The sequence below is a fragment of the Octodon degus genome, unplaced genomic scaffold, assembly GCF_000260255.1.
Source record: "Octodon degus isolate 3935 unplaced genomic scaffold, OctDeg1.0 scaffold00001, whole genome shotgun sequence".
Classification (NCBI taxonomy): Eukaryota; Metazoa; Chordata; class Mammalia; order Rodentia; family Octodontidae; genus Octodon; species Octodon degus.
Genome location: NW_004524577.1, coordinates 33,907,212 through 33,927,956, shown reverse-complemented (window position 1 = coordinate 33,927,956; position 20,745 = coordinate 33,907,212). Strand labels below are relative to the sequence as shown.

Here is a 20,745-nt window from a genome sequence, read left to right as displayed (position 1 = left end):
ATCTGGCGTTATACGTGTCAAGACTGCTAAACTACTGAAGGACAGACATCTATGATAAATCTTCCTTGTTCTTTTGTGCTACTTAGTATGGCCAAGTACAGTGTGTGTTTGTAGTGCGTATGTAGTGTACACATGTAATATACACAGGCACACAGTAAACACACAAACAACACACAGGAATGCAATTAAAGTTTTGAAACATGGAAGAAAGCACATACTAGCTTCAGGATCTCCCCAGAATGCACCAGAATAGGAAAAGGAACAGTGATGAGTTTAGTATTATCTATGACACCTTATTCTTTGAAAGAGGAGGAGGAGGAGGAGAAGGAAGAAGGGGGAGAGGAAGAGGAGTTGGGGTACAGCCCAGCAGCATAGCACTTGTACAGCATGCCCATGAGGTGGCCTGGTGTTCAATCCCCAGAGCAACATACACATTAAAAAAGCTGATATAAAAAGTAGCAAAAGGGCCAGCCAAATAGCTCAGTGGATTAAAGCACTTGCAAGCAGGTGCAGGGGCCCAGAGTTCAATCCCCAGGCCTGCTGCACCGGCCTCGCCCCCTGGGGAACACTGAGACAGTGATTGAGACTGGCTGTGGTGGTGCGCACCTGTAATCTTAGCACTTGGGAGGCTGTAAACAGGTGGATCACTACGAGTCCAATCTAGTAGTGAGACCCTGAACACCCTGTAGATCCTTCCCTAAAATACAAAAAAAAGTAGTAAAATACCAACATTTTAAAAAATCTAAGTGGATATTTTCATATCCAAATATGAAAAATGCTATAATTTAAAAAATGGTTATTATTAATATAAAACTACTTTTAAAAAGAAGGTGAGATAAAAGAATGTAGGTTTTAAGTATGATGAAATAAGAACTTAGAAATTCCCAAAACTGTAACCAGCAGTTCTAACTTGTTCATCTCTGACTTAATGTGGCCTAACATAAAGGAAATATGCTCAAATTGAGTAAGGAGGAAAAACCTAAAAATATAAAAATTTCCTGTCTGATTTTTTTGGCATAAACAGTACTGGAAGATCTCTAGCAGAGAGCCCACTGACTCTGAAGATGGTGCTGACGTCAGAGGGAAATCCTTACCCCGAAGAAAGCCGACGCCTGCATCCAACCACTAGACAGCGAGGCACTGTGCATTAATTAAAATACTTAAACAAGTGGCAACAAGCGTAGGCCAAGTATTTCTAATCTCCACGCCGGGGCAGACCAACGCATATTAACTAGTGATATTACCAGTAAGCATCCAGCAAGAGCAGAGGTGAGATGAGCTACAGAAATCTGAAGAAGGAAGGGATTGCTTCCAGTCGGGACAACTGCGTCGAGGAAGTTCTTGGGAATAGCAGAGGCCTGAGGGACGTGTGGAACCAGAGCGGGCACACACCATGGTTCTGTCCCACAAAACCCCTCCTCCTGGCTTCTGCTTTCTTACAATCATGAAACCAATAGACAGTCATGGTTTTGAATTCTTGGATCTCTTCTCATATATTCGTACCAGTCTATCTACAAATAATTGATAGACTAATCATCTAGAAATTTCATGATCCTATAGACCCTGCAGCCCAGCGCTGGAAAGGGGCCATATAGTACATAATAAGGAAGCCAGTTGCCTATGACACTCATTAAGAGTCCAGGACTGTGTGACAAATATTAATCTACACATAACTCCATCTAGCAGAACCACAATTCCACATTTCAGGAAACCCCTATTTTCAAGGCATTGTGAAACAGAGGCACATTAAGTGAACTGTCTACAATCATTCAGTAGTAAATGGAAAAGACTGAATCTAAACTTTAGTAGATTAGATAGTCTAATCTACTCTCTGGTAGATTTTTATCCACTAGGCTATTACCTACAGCCTGGTTTCTGGCAGCTGGTGCTCGCTCTCTGCTGAAGTCATACAGCACCCAGAACATGTGTCAGCCCAGCGTGCTGCACTTTACGTGGGTCATGGCAACCCGGGTGAAGGTGCGTATGAACATAGGCTCCAGCATTGCATGCTTTCTCTCCTATGAGAAACCCAGAGTATACGTAAGTTCAAGAGCAACATAAAAGAGAACAGGAAATGGGAAGACAGAACTTTTGCAAGAGAGAATGGGACCAGGGGATGGAGGGGAAGAAAAGCAAGGGAGACGAAAGCGATGACGAGAGAATTAAGATGTGCTTTGTACGTGGACCAACTGCCCGCAGTGACTGTAATCACCATGTACTGCAAACATGCAATAAGAACAGAAGAACAGCCTGGATTAACTTGGCAAATACACCTCACAGAAAGATAAAATGACAAGTGTTTAGTTAAGGGAAGTCATGTACAAAGCTGAGAACACTAAAATATTGATGATCGGATTTATTTCACAGGTATTTATTAAGCATCTGCCAGTGGCCAGCCATCACATTAGGTATGGTGCACCGAGATGCCTGGATTGGGGTCCTGGCTGTCTGGTGGGTGACTCTGAGCACTGAGGGCCACGTAATGCAATGGAGCAAAACATGAGACTGAGGGGTTCTCAGAGCTGTTGCTACACTCACTGCTGACTGGCGCAGGATAGAGGACATCAACTGCTAACAAGCCAGATCCTTGAGTCAATAGAGCTGTCAAAGAGCAGGCTTGATTCAGTATCCTTCTCAGTGAGCAGGCATGGGGAAAAGCTCACTGGCTAATGGAAGACACCAACGTTACTCTAGGAATTGAATGTGAACCAGCATGTCCTTAAAATACCATGAGCAAGATGGGCTAAAGTAGTTTTGCTTTCTTCCTTGCATCAGAGTTGACTTATTTCCCAGCTTCCTTTGCATTTAGATCTGTCTATAGAGGCAAGTTCTACACGGGGGAATGCAAACCAAAATGATCCGTGTGTTTCTAGGCCTGCCTGATAAACACACATATACTCCATCGTCGAGACTCTTCCCTGGATTCAGCTGAGCTAGCACCCTCAGGAATCACTTGTAGCCCACAGTCCCCTGCAAAATGCTAGGATCCCAGGTCCCCCAAGCACCCTATGGAAGAAAATAGCCCCATAAAACCCAAAAGCAAGAAACAGACATTCCTTGTGTCATCCCCTGAGACTTGAGCAATTAGTAAAACAGCAAGCTTAACTAAACTTAAGTGCGTGACTTACAATATGATGTATTTTTTTCTACTACAGTGTAAATTACCTGAAAGCAAGGAATGACTTCTGGTTCAACATTGTAATCACTAAGTATAAACTAAACACTGTAACTAAAGTAAGTGTTACATGTGTGCATATTGAATGGGAGGAAAAACCAGCTCCAGGAAACAATATTGTGAGGCAGGACCACCTCAGGCATGGATTTAAGTGCCCAAAATTTAATTTAGGGAGGAGCAGGAGATGTGAATATGACAGAAGCAACAGCAAATTAGACAGAAATGTGCGTGAAACAGTTCTAGGTCTTTTTTTTAATTCTGCAGATTGCTTAGAATAAATCTGACAGCACAGATGGAATATTTGTCAAAAGATGCTTGTGGATATTATTAAAGTCTTGGTGCTCATTGAAATAATATGGAAAATTTGAAATACTCTGTCCAAGTCCTTTGCTGGGTGGGTTTTGTCTAGGAGGTAAACTCTTTTCTCCTGAGTGAACTGGGAATTAAAATCAGAATTTGTAGTTTTCACTTTTACTGATCTCTGTATGCCTCTCTAATTTGGCCGGGACCTGATAGACCAACATAAAATATTGGTACGCATCGTGCTCTTGGAGTTTTTCCAAACAGCACCAGAGAAGGAAGTGCCAGAAATTTCAGTAGAAAGCCTGTTTTCATGAGATTTCCTGCTTTCCTTACATTGCAAGATGTGTAAATAGTTAAGATAACCTTTAGTTGAACTCCGGGCTGCTCCGCTCAGGCGAGGACCGAGCGGCTGAGTTCAGGCCTACAGGCATTCAGCAATGGGTACAATTTAGGAACTGTAATAATAAAGCAGCTCAACAAAAAGGGACACAGGATACTGAAATTCTGGCTGTGGTTCCTTATAAACTGGAGCCAGTTTCCTGACCTGGCATCTGAAGCCTTGATTTGTGCCAACCCCATTCTTAAGAGAATCTCCCAGTGTTAGTCTATGCTTTAAAAAAAAAAAAAAAAAAATCACTGCTTGTCAGTGACAAAGATTTCCAATAATACCTTCCTCAGAGAGAAAGCACCATTTTCCAGTAATGTGCTCAAGACTGTAAAACTCCAGTATCTCTCTTATTCCTTCTATAACCATTCTATCCATCTCAACTCAGACTAATGCCATCTAGTTGTTAAAATGTTGAAGGCGACAAGAACACCTCCTCCATCAGACTCTGAGCTCCTAAAAATTAAAATCTGGGGGTTAGACATAAGTTTGGGTGTGACGTGCCTTTTGCTTCTTTTGTCATTGACTTTCATCTATGACATTAATGTATTCCTAGGTAAAGCTGTGCCACTAGGTTAGATCCTGATTCTAATTTTTTGTTCCTTCCATAAAGACTTGTTTCTGGGATTTTTTGTTTGTTTGTTTGTTTGTTTGTTTGTTTGTTTTTTGTGTTTCAATTCTAGGACGCTCTTCGATTAGCTAAGGAAAAACTGTATAAAAATCATTCCGTCAACTTCTTGTCTGACACACTCCTTGTTTTCTCTTTGTTATGATGGTTTATCATGTTAGTACTCCTCTTACCAAACTGAAGATGTGCAAAGCTCCTAGGGCAGCCTAACATTAACCAAGCCCACACCACGGACCTGGGGTCTCAGCCTGGAAATGCTTCCGCTCAAGCACAAACTCCCAATCGCCTCGCACAGTGGCTTATTTCCATACATTATTTCTAAAGTAAGAAAACATCAAAGATCCTCCAGGATAATATATGGAAGCATATGCATATGGTGATTTCACCCATTATAAAGAAAATTTAAAATAGTCATAAGAAAATAAAAATACTGAAACAATCCAAATGCAAAACCAAAACAAAACACCCCCAAAACAAATACCACCAAGTATTGCACTAGCTTGAAAGTTTTTGCACACACTTTCCAATTCTTTTCTTCTTTCCTCTGGAAAGTCGTGTTTGAGGTTATAATAACATCAGTAGTAAGGAGAGGTTTTATGGGGGAAGCCAAAACACACAGGTAACTGTGAGCATCTCTGATCAAATGGCGATGATGCAGAAAACAGAGCTAAGTAAGACTTTGTTTTCTCCCTCCTTTTTGGTCCTTTCTTTCCGCAACTGTTGCAGAAGCCCAGGGAGACAATGGCTTAAGAAATCAAAGAAATTCCATCGCATAGGTATGGAGTAAAAGTGCATTCTCATTTGACATCTGGAATCCAGCTTTCTTGTAGGAACTTGTAATAGCAAGGGGACTTGAAAAAACACTCACCTCCACCACTTCTATTACCTATTCACAGGTTCCTGTCCCGACTTGGACATTTGTGGGATTTTTGAAGGCAGATTAACCGCGGGTGAGGAGCTACGAGGAGAGGATCGTCCCTCCCACCCCCGGGGCGAGACTCCCGCAGCGGCCGCCCTCCCGGGTGGCCGTGGAGCTTACCACGTATGTGCCACCGTGAACCGCCTCTGCTTCGGGATGTTGCTGCTCAGAAGCATCCTACGCAGGAGCCTGGGGGAATTTCTGGGCGAAATCACCGGCGAGAGCTTGGGCGAAACGGACTTCCTCGCCGTCCTCTTGGACTTCTCGTGCTGCAACAGGTTCTCCCGCAAGGATTTCACAAGGTCCTCGTTCAGCCCCGGGTTCGGCCCGTGCGGATTATCCACCTCGGGGACGGCTAAGGTGTCCGGGCTCGCCTGCTGAGCCATCTTCCTGGTCCGCTCGCTCGCTGGCTCGCTCGGCACAGCTGGCAGGAATCCGGGGCAACGTGGTTGCCTGGCCTCTTTCCAGCGGTTTCCTCGCTCGCAGTCCGGGAGAAGCCCGGGGGAGCAGGTCGGATCCCGGCTGCTCTTAGGCCATTCGGTCGCCTGCCTCAGTGTCCCCCGGAGCGCGGCGGGGTGGAGACCCGGGGAGGGAGCGAGCGGAAGCCTGCTCGACGTCAGCCTCCTCCCAGCCCCCGCCGAGGTCACCGAGCCGGCGCTGCTGCTGTCAGCGCTGCAAAGCAGCTGCTAAACTGTGGGAACTAGCGCGCCGCAGCTGCCCGGACCGACTTCTGGCTGTGTACATAAAAGTCCTGGGGGCGGGCGGGGCCCTCAGACGCCGCCGCAGGCTGCCCGCTGTGCGGCCCGGCTCTCCGCGGCTTACGGCGGCGCAATCCACAGGGAAGAAAAACTTGGAGCTTGACCTTGCTCCTCCACCGCAAGGGCTATTTATCTCCCTACAATCGACGTTCATAAAAGAAAATTGCTAGACCTTTTTTTTTTTTCTTCTTAAATAAGGAAAGAATAAGCAAGCTCGACCCAGACTCAGAAAAGCATTTCCTTGCTTACTAAAAGCATTCGAATGCACCTCACAGACAAATACCAAGAGAATAAACTGGACTCTCCCCTGCTCCTGTGAGAAATCCAAGAGGCTTCCAAAGGCGCCTCATGAAATCTATTAAGGGTGCTGTTGTGTTCTCCCAGCTTGATAACCACCAACCTTTCCAAGCACCCAACAACGTAAATTAGACCTATGAATGGTTTTTGTAATCTCTTATTTAAATTCATTCCGCTCCAAAGGGACAGATTATTTTCGTGAGTAGTTAGAAATGATCTCAAAGTGTCAGTTATTATTATGTATGTTATCAATAAGTTATGTATTCAAACATAAAAGAGTCAATAAATCTAGCTGCTCGTAATCCGGTTGGTTTTAAAGCATTTAATTTGCAAGGAATAGAGCTTCAACAAACTTATTCAGAGGAAGATTAAAACAAAAGAAAGTATTGTGTCACTGGAAGAAAGTCAACACGGTATCGCACACAGGTCAAGCGAGGCAGTCAGACAACCAAGTGTCATTGGTGTGGACACCGGAAGTGCAGGTGCGGCAGCAGCACTGGAAAGGGACCAAACCTTGCAGCTGGGTGTCCACAGCAGCCTAGTGATGCAATAAACAGCTTCAGATTGAAATCAGATCACAGCTCTCAGGATCTAAGACTCTTTTACATGGAGACTGGAAGAGTCCCCAGCCCATTATGGAGTCCATAATTCCTGTGATGACTGTCAGAACAATGTTACAGGTTCCTTCTACCCCTTCCCCTCATTCCTTTTCCATCTTAAATTCAATGTCTTGCCTTTACAGTGTAACGTTTAAGGAGGGGTGCACTGAGTCTTGTAGAAGCCCAGGATCAGTCACCTGGTCTGCTTCCTGGGGTACTCCTCCTTCCTTGGGACATGTGTGCCAGGACTTCATCAGAATTCATTACACACATATTTAAATTTGAAAACCGTTAAGGAGATTATTCTTATTCCTAAAGAATGTTTATCAAAACAATGAGGTTCATTAATTTGCAACACCAAGTGTCAAGGTTCATCATTGAATTAAAAAGGCATTTACATATCTTACACATACTATATGCTTTTCTATATAAATGTATGAATTCCTATAAAGTAGATTGAGGATTGGATAGCTACATTAGTAAGTTCTAAAAAATAGGAATATAATGCTTGCTCTTATAGAGCTTTTCTCTTGAGAGGGCTAGACAAAGCTTAGGAAACCACACCAAAACACCAGGCAAATGATACAATCAGTATTGGAAAATACACTGTCAAATGATATGTGATAACGGTACCCTTCAATAGTAGATTGAAAAGGGAGAACTTCCACAATTAGTAGAAAATGAGATAAGAAATGCACAATAGTATAGGAACACAAAAGCAGAAATGTTGATGAAACACTAGAAATTATAAATGTAATAAATCAGCAAATGTGGGGGAACCTCAGCTTTTCAAGTTCAAGGAAATAATTCAGATGTAGCAAAAGGGAACAATGAAAAAAATTTTTTTTGCATTTTAGTAGGCAGTCTACAGGGTCTCACTACACAGATGGGACTCATAGTGATCCTCCTGTTTTCAGCCTCCCAAGAGCTGAGATTACAGGTGAGTGCACAGCACACTGGGGATCGAACCCTGGTCGCTGTGACTGCTTAGGCGCTTTAGTCCACTGAGCTATCTAGCTGGCTCTCTAAAATTTTTGAAAAATTCTCACTTTCAAAGAAAAACAGAATCTGTTTCTAAAGACACAGATCCAGTTATCAGTTGCAGGCATCTACATTTTGCTAAGCACCATTCTGGACAGTCTCTGGCACTTTAAGATTAAAGCGATACTGCCCTTGCCCTCCCTCAGGTAACTGGACGTAAGGAAAATTGCAAAATATTTCATATGAGAAATACAACGCAGTATAGTTTGGACAACTGTACCGTGCATTTCTGTTGGTTTATGGAAAGAAGCAGTTAATGCTTTAATTTGTTGCATCTCCATTCTTTAATTGTTTCTTCTTTTTGTCTTCTTAAATTCCTATGCATTTCTCTTTTTCTTTCTCCCAATTTTACATGCATATATCTGGTAATATGAATAACTGGTTGGAAGACAACAGTATGTATTACAACACATACTTTGAAATTCATATTACTTTTTAAGTGAAAATCTGTAACACTTGTAATTTTTTCTGTTTTAATTCTAACTTTTACTCTCCTTAAAAATTAAAAAGATAATAATTTTTTTAAAAAGAGAGAAAGTGTAGCCCAAGTTCAAGAGAATGGGAATAGAAGGTGTTTAGATGACTGACTCCAAGGAGACAGAAGAAGATTGAGCCAGCCATATAGCTCCGCAGATTAAAGTGCCTGCAAGCAGGTGCAGGGGCTGGGGTTCAATCCCAGGGATTGAAGTGCCGGCCCCACCCCTGCTGAGACAGCAATTGAGACAGGGTGTGGTGGTGCATGTCTGTAATCCCAGCTCTTGGGATGCTACAAACAGGGGGATCACTACGAGTCAGATCTAGTAGTGAGATCCTGAACACCCTGTAGATCCTTCCTTAAAATACAGAAAAAAAAAAAGTGGCTCACTATTCTAACAACAACAGCAACAACAATAATAATAATAGACAAACATAGCTGTAAATATATGTGGTTTACACTGGGAAATTTATTCTGTTCAGGGGATCCTACACTGTAGTGCTTGCTTCCAGTGACTGTATATAAGGCACCTAGGCAGACCCTTTATGTGCTGATCTTCTCATAAATCATCTTTCATGGAGGGTATTCACAGAACACTAGGTATTCTGTTAATGGTTGCAACTAAAAATACATAATGATATTGTATTTTTTAAAAAAAATTTTTTTATACCCAAGATTGAACTCAGGACCCTACGCTTGCCAGGCAGGCGATCATTCTCCTGTATTATCTTCCCAGCCCTTGTATTAAAATTTATTTCAGGCGCTTGTAACTAGACATGGAATAAATGTGAATGAAAATATTCTGCAAACCTCCCACTGCAGGAACAGGACTGAGAGCACTTCAGAGGGCCCATTAGAGGCATTAGTAGTTTAATTTTCTGCCAACTACAGTGCCCTTCTGGATCCCCATGATGTGTGTATGATATACACGCTGCTTTCTCAAAATCACAGTTTACTTGTACTCTCAGAATTCTTTGCTACTCCTTTGAAATAATTGAAAAATCCCTGCTGTGATGCAAATCATTCTTGAAAATCACTGGCTTGGGAAATGCAAACTGTAAAGTAGGGGAGGACCGCATGAACAGGCCAACTGGCAATGGTCTTCATAACAATGCAAAACGTCAAAGGAAGTTCTTCCACAGGAACACTCTATAGTTTGATTTTTGCACAAAGTCTCCCTGAAATGAGCTGCCAGCAACTTGTCTGGAAAACACTATAGTAATGTAAATAGGACTTTAGATTGAACAAGTAGAAATTTGAAAGTAGACAAAATGTTTTGGTAAAATCACCCAGACCTAGAATAGCAGATGATATCTTAAATTCATAAAGTATTTTTAGGTACCTCTTTGCAGACCTTCAGATTTTCATCTCTCAAATTCATAATCCTGAAAACATTTATTCACAGGCAGCAAAGCAAGGAAGACAAGATTTATACAGGCTCTGGGACAAAGATGGGAGGTGTACTCTTGTCTGCTATGTTCAAGGTTTGGATTTCCCATACCTGAAGAAAAACAGTGATATGGCTGATTCAAGAGGGTGGAGAAGGGGCCAGGGAGATAGCTCAGTAGAATAAGCACTTGCTTGGCAAGCACAAGGGCCTGAGTTCAATCCCCAGTTCCGTGAAAAGAAAAAAAAAAAAGAAAGAAAGAAAGATGGAGAAATGGAAATGAATTGCACTTGACTAAAGAAAGAATTGCTTGTTTCTCCCAACATTGTTTTAAGTAGATAAATACATGTTTAACAAATGATTGCTTTCAAATTTACCATAGGATGGGTCACATGGAAATGACTAGAATGGAGAGAGGTTATGTTGGGGTGTGTTCAGAACTGCAGTGCTTGGTTTGAGCTCCAGCTGTACTCATTCCTATCTGCACCCTTTTGTCTGTGGCTCTTGTTCTCATCTGTGAAATAGAATGATGTAAGCAATGATTACAGTAATATTAATAGCATAGCTACTGCATAAAAATGCTACTAGATCAAGTATATTAATACCTGTGGATAGCAGGCGGTAAAGTATCTTGAATAAAAGAAGCAGGCAGAAAATTATGACACCACTCGGTGATCCAAAGAAATTGCAGAAGTTTATACTCAGCGGATGTCAGCTCTATGCCAGGAAGTTAGCAATTTATCGTATTTAATTCTTGCATTCTTCCTAAGCTTGATAATTTTTGCACCATTTTATACACTGGCGCTTAGGAAGTTGCCAAAGGTCATAGCTGAACAGTTGCAGGTGTAGGATTTGAATCTGTGTCGATGAGGTATCAGGGCAAAACAGAAGCTGATGTGACACTGAAAGTCAATTGTGTCTTTTTTTTATAGACAAATAACAGATGCCTGAGTGTCCCTGGCCCAGCTAACACAAATTCTGCCCTTGACGACACCAACACCATGACCACTTGTGAATGCTGCCAAGGCATGAAGTTCGTATAGGGGTGTGATATTCAGGTAAGGGCAGCTGCAGGTGGAATTCCTGAGAGGGATTTTTTTTCCCCACCTATATGCTTGCACTCCTTCAATGTGGAGTTTTAATTAAATTCTCTAGTAGTTTTCCACTTTGTCAAATAACATATTCTAAAGTTACTTCATCTTAAATTTCATTGTGATTAATTTTCCTTTAGAATTTATATCCTTACAAATTCTGATGATAAAATTATATCATCCCTATATCTAAAAGTACATCTGAACATTGTGAACACTGGTTTTCAGATCAACATTAGCACTGAATTTTTATTAGGTTCCAGGGTATTGGCAGAGATTTTAGTAAAAGTAAAATAACTTTTTAAAGGGGAAAAAAAGTGAAAGATACACAGAACATTTGCAACAAATAAGATAGAAGCTGAATATCAAACTAATAATGGTTTATGATTGGTGTCCCAGTGGGTAGAAAGAATGACAATGAATAACTAGATGGAGGGAGAATACAAAGAAAAAGGCATGGGTAAATTAAGTCTGCAAAGGTGGTCAATGTGGAAAAATCATCATGACACAGTTTGGGGGAGGAAGGTAGTTTCAGGAGGTAAGAGATGCTGGAGTTTTAGACTCTTTACTGAGGAGAAACCAGTGAAATCCAATTAACATGTGGATAAAAATAGAGAGATTTAAGTAAGATTCTTTTACACCAGGAATTATAGTCAGGGCCTTGCGCTTGCTAGGCAGGCACTGTGCCACTGAGCTATATTCCTGACCCATAAATAAGATCCTTAAACTGTACTATGGGAGACATACTACCATTTAGAAGAAGATGCTAAAAGCTACTTATCTCAATTATTCCAAAATAGGTTGAAAGTACAAGAAACAAAAGGGGGTTAAATCAGTAACAGAATTATTCATTCACTGGCTGTATATAAGTGCAAATCAACAGAGAAGTGAAGATTTTTCTTAGCATTATCGATTATATATTCCATCTAATTAAGTATGGTCTACTTAATTAATCATCAATGGCTCATTAATACTTTTTTAAAGTTTTTAGAATTATTGAACAAAACAAATGTATTCTTGATTTATGTTAAAATAGTTTCCAAGCTCAGTTCATTTTTTTTTCTATAATTTTATTGAGAAATAAATAGCAATGAGACAGTTTCAAATCAAATTGGGAGGACAGTTCCAATAATTAACACTTTGCATACTGCCTTCCTAGTGGTTATTTGTTGTACAAGATGCGGACATGATATCCTATTTACAAACACAATTAGAACAAATCCCTCTATTCCTTGAGTTAAGAGAATGAGCTACATATCTATCCTAATCATTTTGAATACACAGATACAAAATGGTCATTCATCTATATCCCTTTTCCTTGTTTAGTTCCATCATTTAATTTTTTTTGATGATACAGGAACAGGTATGTTTTTATTTGTTAACTTTTTTTTTTCAAATCAAATTCGTAGGACAGTTTCAATAATTCACACATTGCATACATTCTTCCTAGTGGTTATTTGCTGTACAAGATGCAGACATGATATCCTATTTACAAACACCATTTGAACAAATCGCTCTATTCATTAAGAGAATGTAACTATATATCTATCCTAACCACTTTGAATACACAGATACAAAACGGACAATTATCTGTATCCCCTTTTTTTGTTAAGTTCCGTTATTTGAATATAATAGGTGTGTGAACTCAGCAAAATATTCTAAAAGAGTCCAGTAGCCCATAATAGTATTGGGTCTTCCGCTTGACTGGCAATGTCAGAAATTGTTGACCTGAGTCCCCTACAGCTCAACATCACAGCATGGCTTTACTTCTTATATTTTGTTTTTATACTTTTCTGCTGGATGGTTAAGACCAAGGTAAAGCAGGACCTATGCAACAAGAGTTGTAGCTTTTGGGTCTGATAAGGTTCATTTTAATAATAGGAGCAAACATCATTGAAATTCTTCTAGACTAAAATTAAATATTAGAGAAATATGTACTGAATACTAAGTCAAGAATTCATTCAAAAGACAAGGCTACACTTTATAGGGCACAAATCATAGAAAATCGTAGGACATACACAGAGTATGTTTATGTCATTCCCAAGAAAATTGTTTTACAACCTAGTAAGAGCCTTTCCTTTCCTCCTGACACATTCACTTTTAAAAAATCAGTTACTTTTAATTATTTGGTGAAAATGAAACTCACATAATACCTCTGTAAAAATCAGTCCAACTTGAAAAGAACAACAGATACTGACGACCACTAAAAGTTTTCTGAATTATCATCCACTCTTATTTCTGAATCTTCTTTTGCTGGAAAGTGTAGCCAAGCATTTTGCCTTCAACTTATAGACAAAGTAAAATCTTGTATCTATAGATAATCTCTTGCCGGAACTACAGAAAATGTCACTAATGAGAGGTACAAAAGCCCAGAAGCACTGGTAGAAGAATTTCGCACTGTTACTTAATCATTATGATCCATCCAAGAAGATAGATTCTATTCTCAACATTTCTAAAGTTAAAAAAAAAGTTGAAATATAGAACTGAAATAATTTCTTTGAGGTCATAGACATCAAAAGATATCCACATTTTCTCAAACTCATAAATAGAAGATCTCCCCCAAATAGCTGACTGCGTTACAAACAAGAGACATTTCGTGAACAATGGACCTTGAATAGATCCTTCAGTCTTTGTTTGTGATGAAAAGTAAAAAGAGAAAAAACAATCCCATGACTGGTCCACAGAGCAAACCTGAAAAATGACAGAATCCAGGACATACTCTAAGCTCCAAGGAATACCGTCTCAAATAGGTGCACTTAAAGCCCAACACCAAGGGACCTATTTCTTCACTTCTTTCACCCTTTCTCCCCCCATGCAACCCCACACTGGCTCCAGAAAAGCAGTTTAGAGCCCTTTCCAGCTTAACATAATGTCACTGGAAAAACATCACTGTGACCAACATATGTTTCCGTTAGCTCAGCTTTGGATATGTTCTATTATAAGAGAAACAGTGCTGTCCTCAGTCTGTCTGTAATTTGGATTTATGATTCTAGCTGGATTTTTTTTAATTTGACAGACCTAAACAATGATTTCTCAGAAACAAATTTTATTTATTTTCATCTTATATTTTTAGAGATAATACTTTTCATACTGAATAATAAGGAAACTTCTGAAAGCTTGTCTTCTGTAAAGGGGTGTTTTAAAAATCATTACACACCTCAGTTTATTCCCCATTCTATAACTAACTCAGTCATCTTGAAGAAGTTCATGTAACTTTTATGGAATTCTGGTCCCTATTTTAAAGCCCTCTAAAAAACTATGATTCCTACACTTGAATAACGAACAATGAAATGATGTTTAGTATGTTCAGACTGTACACTTTCCACTGGGTGAATGACATATGTGAATATATTTCAATACAGCTGTCTTGAAAACAACACTCATTTTTACAGAGAAAAGTTCACTGATACATCAAATGAACAAAAACTCCATACCACATCTCCTTTACCCATTCTTCAGTTGATGGACATTTGAGTCATCTCCGAGATCTAGCTATTACAAACTGTACTGCTATAAGCATGGGAGCACATATATCTCTGTGGTCTGAAGCCTTTAATTCTTTTGGAAAGGTACCAAGAAAGGGAAATAGCTGAGTCATGGAAGCCCTCATCCGAATTTTTGGAGGCATCTCTACACCGGTTTCTGGAGTGGATGCACCAGTCTGCACTCCCACCAACAGTGGAGAAGGAGAAGGGTACTTTTTTTTCCCCCTGCAGCCTCTAGGTAAATGAATTCACCTTGACACTGTACTCTTAAGTGAAGTAAATTGGACATATGTGTAACTATCCCATTGTTTCTCTGGTGTGACAAACTAAAGTGTAAATAAGGAACAAAATTTATAATATTGTGAAAATTCCCTGTATGAATGGATATATATATATATATATATATATATATATATATATATAAAATTTGTGACAATAAATTTAATTATAAAAAAACTGCAGTAAACATTGGATCCTAGTCTTTTAATAGTAAGTCTTTGTCAAGTTCATGCTAAAAAAGTATGGTCTCTTGGCCTGCAAGGATAGCTCAGCAGTAGAAGCGCCTGCCTGGCAAGGGCAAGGTCCTGAGTTTGATCCCCAGTACCAAAAGAAAGAGAGAAAAAATATGTTCTCTTCCACTTACATGTAGGGTGAATCTATACCACAGACCATACCCTAAGAAAAGGAAAGGACACAGTAAATGTTTAGGAACTTGAAGACAAATGAGGAGAGAATGACTTACTAACTGGGTGCCTCAGTGATGCTTTTATGGTCCTGAAGCCTAATTCCTTCCCTAACTAGGGAAGAAAATTCATTCTGATACCTGAATCTCAGCTTGGGTGACAGAGCAATGCCTGATTTAATTTAATTTGGAATCAAAGCCTTGCTTTATTTCTAACATAACGAAGCCACAGAGAGGTCTAGCCACTACTATATAATGCTATTTTCAAGGCTTCAGAGCTTCACTAGCCACAGAGCCTTTAGGAAGAACCTCTGAGCTCACATTGCCCAAAGTCTGTTCCACCAAGGACTAGTGTTGCCCAGTTAAAAAGAGCATGAGGGAGGAAATAAAGAAGGAAGCATTTTATGATGTGTTAAAATTCACCTGTCTCAGTTACTCTTCTCTTGTTGCTGGGACAAATACCCAACACTCAAAATGAAGGAAGGAAAGGCTTCTTTAGCTCATGGTTACTGGAGCTTTTTCAGTCCATACTCAGCTGGCTCCAACGCAGAGCGGCGGAGAGCAACCTTTCATGGTGGCGGCAAAGAGCAAGAGAGCAAAATGGAGGAGTAGCAGCACCAACAATGGCTACAGTGAGGAAGTCTGTCTCTCTTAAATTGCATTCAGGCTCTCTGCCCCATGCTGGGGGAAGTACACACACCCATAATCTCTGAAGTACTAAGACCCATAATCCCAGCCCTGGATCATCCATAATCCCAGTAGATTATGAGTTAATCACAAACTCTAGAAGGTTCCCCCCATGACTTCAAGAGGCTTTGGGGGGAAAACTAGACACAAACCATAACATTTGCATTGCACACAACTAAGTACATTACCTCACAATAATAATTCTGCCTTGTTCACACATCAGTATGACTTGTGGATCCGAAGTTGGTTGGCTTTGTATTAGAGCACAGCCTCTACCCTTTCCACATGTGGACATTTCCAGGAATACCTTAAACATTGCTCAGAGAAAATGAGAAAATTCTTGGTTTCGTGTGTATGTGTGTATATGTGTGTGTGTGTACGTGCATGTGCGTACATGCCTGTGTCTCTTTGCGGTCAAATGGAATGCTCCCAGCAGAATGGCTGGTGGCAGCACGTACCACCCAGGTACTAGCTTCCATTAGACTTGGTTATATTAATGCCCATTAATGCTCCAGGGCTCAGTACACCCTTTTCTGCAATTGACGTACAAAAAGCACGCAAATCTATAAATGGCCTTGATAGAAGTACGAGAGAGCTGGGTGCGGGACCTGCAACACGGTGGCCGACACTGCTGGTTGGGAGGCTGGAGAAGCACGGGGCTAGATGACCTTGCTGGAGAGAAGGGGCAGAAAGGCAACTAAGACCAACCTTCACAGGCTTTAATGTGCCTATGAGTCAGGTAGCAGCCATGCCAATTGCAGATTCGGACTGTGTCCAGCATAGTCCGTGAGAGTCTGACTTTTCAAAGCTGTCTCTGGTGACACTGGCCCACAGGTCACCCATGGACCAACACTAGCATCCCGTACCTGTGTGCTGGTGTGGGCAGGGGACCGATGGATTGATGGCTCATGTGATCTAAAAAGCAAAGACAACTGCATCCTGGCTGATGTTATTTCTTTATATTTAGTGTTAATGCAGCTGCCAATATTTCAATAACCAATGTGAAAGGAGCACACAAACTCTAAAATATTTGACTCTAGAGGAAACTTTTCTATATTAAATTCACACTTTTGTGCATGCCTAGCAAGCACAAGGTCCTAAATTCAATCCCCAGTACCGCAAAAATTAATTAATTAATTAATTCACACTTTTAAAATGAGACAAGAATTATTTCAGCTGAAATGAACCCTATCGCAAGTATGGTAGAACTGTCTATTTCGATGTTACTTTTTGAAAGCAGAAGGCAAACTACTACTCCTGGACTGTTTCCTGATTGCAATTTTTAAATTATTTCTTCGAGAATTCAATGGGACAAATAATGTGCGCTTGGTTCTCTCTACACGTGGGCAATGCTGATTCCTGAGTGTCTGCGTCAGACTGTCATCAGAGTCAGCTAGGACTCCTGTCTGCTGTGCAAAAGAAAGCGAATTTACCAAAAAAAAAACTTACTCTCTCTCCTGGGAATTGAACTCAGGTCCTTGTGATCACCAGGCAGGCACTGTCACGGAGCTATATCCCCAGTCTGTGCTTTTCTAATACTCTCAAATAAATTATTCAGACCTCAACACGATCAAATGATTGTTAAATCATGTATAGTGGTAGTGGCCTGGTTTTTCTAAAATTGCCATGATTGTGGTGGCGGCAGCGGTAGTAGAGCTGGAGATTGGAAGCCCATGCCTCATCCACGCCAGGCAAGTGCTCTAGCCCTCAGCTATACCTTTAGCCCTTTTCTGTAATTAATATTTTAAGCTCTAGCAAAATAAATGAGTGTCCACTACACTATTTTAAAAATGTTTATATTCCAGGGAGCATAATAACCACCATTTACAATCTATAATTATATGAGGATTGCACGAAACCAACTAGTAATTATTTAATCAGCTGCACAGGGAAAACAATGTATGACCAACAGATGTTCATACCATAGTCACAGTGAAACACTTCCATTTAAGTGGCAGTTGGGTTGTGGTCCTTGTATTTAAATGCCTCGAGTAGATACTTATGCAAAGCAGGCAAGGGAGTAAATGGTTTTACGCAGTGGGTTTTTGTATTGTGTATGTGTATGTATGTGTTTTCTAGACAGAGGCTCATGGGACAGGGTATTCAAGTCAGTTTGCACTGATATACCTACTGAAAGTCTAAAATGCTCTGTAATTTCTAGTGGTAGCCATGATTTAATTTTACAAATGTGCTCATTCATTTCAAATTATCTAGATGATTTTTTATTGTAGAATTTCAAAAGTCATGTAGAAATCCGAAGTTTCTTTTTCTTTTTCTTTTTCTTTTTTTCTGTATTTTAGGGAAGGGTCTACAAGGTGTTCAGGGTCTCACTCCTAGATCGGACTCTTAGTGATCTGCCTGTTTACAACCTCCCAAGAACTGGGATTACAGGTTTATGAGTGTCACCACTCCCAGTCTCAATTGCCACCTCAGTACACCCCAGGGATGGGGTCAGCATGGCCCAAAGATTTATAGACCACCATTCCTTAGCTCTGCCCTGTCCACAGGTAACCTCTTTACTAGTTGTGTGCATCTGCCTGGAACCCTGCTTTCTGTCATAGAGGCTACTAGTCAAAGGCTATTAACACTTATATGTGACCCAAACAACTGAAGAACTGAATTTTAATTCTTATTTAACTTCATTATTTTAAATTTAAATAGTCTCAGTTGGCTAGTGGCCAACAAATTGGACAGTAAATTGTGGCTATTCATGTGACTTTTACAAACAATTCCATGCCCACAGGAACAAATATTGCCAATTTCTGAGAATTTTTAAAGCCATAGTGGTGTATTTAATGATCATTTGAGGACTTACTTTTCTTCTTCGCCCGGTTCTCCTTTCCACTTTTAGCCGGCACACACTCTTCCATAATACGGCTATTTTCTAGTCCTTTTACTGTTTCAATGAGGAAAGTCACTAAGATTCCTAGTTTTTCATTATTGCATGCAAAGAACAGCTTTGCAAATCACTAGTCACGCATTCCCACTGTTTTGTTGCTTGAAACGACAGAAGATCCTTAAGTGGTACGATACCCACAATCTCAAATTTTTGATAAACCTGCCAACCTCACCCTGAAAGGGAATGCTTCCATTAAAGCTCCCTCTGACAGTTCCCACATTTTCTTCTTCCAAAAGCTCTATGTCACTATCAATTTTCCCACACTAGTTTCTCAAACCCTTTTTTCTTCCTTAAATTTCAAGAATATCTTGTATATTTTTTTAAGGTGGAAAAACTTTAAAAGACCACTGGCGGCCATCATTAAAATTCACAGAATGTCGGAGAAGCTCTCTTTTCCGCTGAAGTGTCCAAATTCAACTCTTCACTAATTGTAGGCGCCCAAACATTTCTCTGGAGTGTCTCTCACGTGACCATCACAGAAGGCTCTTGAGAAGGAGGAGACATCAGCATTCCTCCTCAGGAATGTTCTAGTACTACTCAGGACGCCGGGTGTTCCAATTGGTTTTCCTAACATAAAGATAAGTTGTGTGGAGCAGTTACGCTTCTTGCCTGCTCCCTCATTACACGTCAGCACAGCAGACACAACGCGCAGGAAGGACTGGAAACTCTGTCCTGGAGCAAAATCAGTGCTCTGCAGAGAAGGGACTGAGCTCCCAGACTCACTGGACTCTGCTCTGCCAACAGAACCATGGCAGTGTCCTCAGATGAATAGATTTGTGTGCTTCAGTAAACATCCGACTGAGACTCCAGTCCCCACTGGGCCTTACTTCTCCTTGAGCGTCAGGCAAAGAAGTAGAGCTCTCGCTCTTCCTTTGTTTCTCTAAACTAACAGTGATTAAATCAATGACCACATGGTCGGCCAAATCAAAGTTACTACTGACAAGGGAAAACACTCTCTACGCCACCTTTGGGTGCTACTTGGGCTTATGTTAAATATTTTGTTTATGACAAATTCAGATACCAAAGAACTATTTTGTGATTTTCCTCATTTGTCAATGACTAGGGGACTTTTCTTACCTGTGTGTTTTAAAACTCAAGAAGACCATGGCATCAGTTCTTACGCTACTTACAATTTGGTGGTTATAAATATGATAACTTTTATTCTGCATTAATATTTTCCATCACCTTCCCAAGCCTATGCAATCAACGAAAAGCAGCCAGTCCATGGCTTTCAGCATTTTCTGAATTATGTCATATGATCACCTCTCAAGTTTATTTCAATATAAAATGCACAGTAGCGCCATATATTGTAGTGTGCTAATCATACAGATGTACTAAGCAAATAACCTTAAGAATGGAATGAAATTTCATAAAGAAATGATAAGTACATTTTGTGTTACTTCTATTTTTGACTCATAAGTTACAGATTTATATAATTTAATTTTAAATAATGATAAGGTAAAGAACTTAGGTTACCAATTTCTTTTCTTTTCTTTTCTTTTCTTTTCTTTTCTTTTCTTTCTTTCTTTCTTTTTTTTTTTTTTCTCATTTTGAGTCAGGGTCTTCCTGTGCACTTCAGGTATGCCTTGAGCTGGTCTTGAACTTGAAGTGATCCTCCTATTGCAGCCTCCTACATGCTGGGATTACAAGCCTGCACCACCATACCTGGGGTCCAAATTCTTGAACATTTAAAAATATGTGTCTGGGGCCAGGGAGATGGCTCAGTGGGATAAGCACTTCCTTGGCAAGCACAAGAGCCTGAGTTCAATCCCCAGTTCTGCCAAAATAAATGAATAAAAATATGTGTCTGTTAAGTCAATATTGGATGGCTCTAAAAACCCCACTCTTTATTGTCTTCTCTACATCCTCTGACTTGAAATGTTTGTTATTTTATATTTTTCTAAAAAAACTAGTTTTTCTTATTGTTTTTGGAA

General features: G+C 40.3%; 1 protein-coding gene across 3 annotated transcripts in view; it reads right to left on the bottom strand.

Annotated features, from left to right (window-relative positions):
* Positions 1–20,745, bottom strand: part of Pde4d (phosphodiesterase 4D) — a 1,527,171-nt gene that overhangs the window by 733,934 nt on the left and 772,492 nt on the right. The window contains exon 1 of one of the 3 annotated variants that reach the window (XM_004623070.2): positions 5,531–6,145. The exons of the other annotated variants lie outside the window; for them this stretch is intronic. Within the exon in view, the coding sequence (XP_004623127.1) occupies positions 5,531–5,796 (266 nt within the window). The 5' untranslated portion in view covers positions 5,797–6,145. Of the gene's footprint in view, positions 1–5,530; positions 6,146–20,745 lie in introns of those variants that run through there. 3 annotated transcript variants of the gene reach the window in all.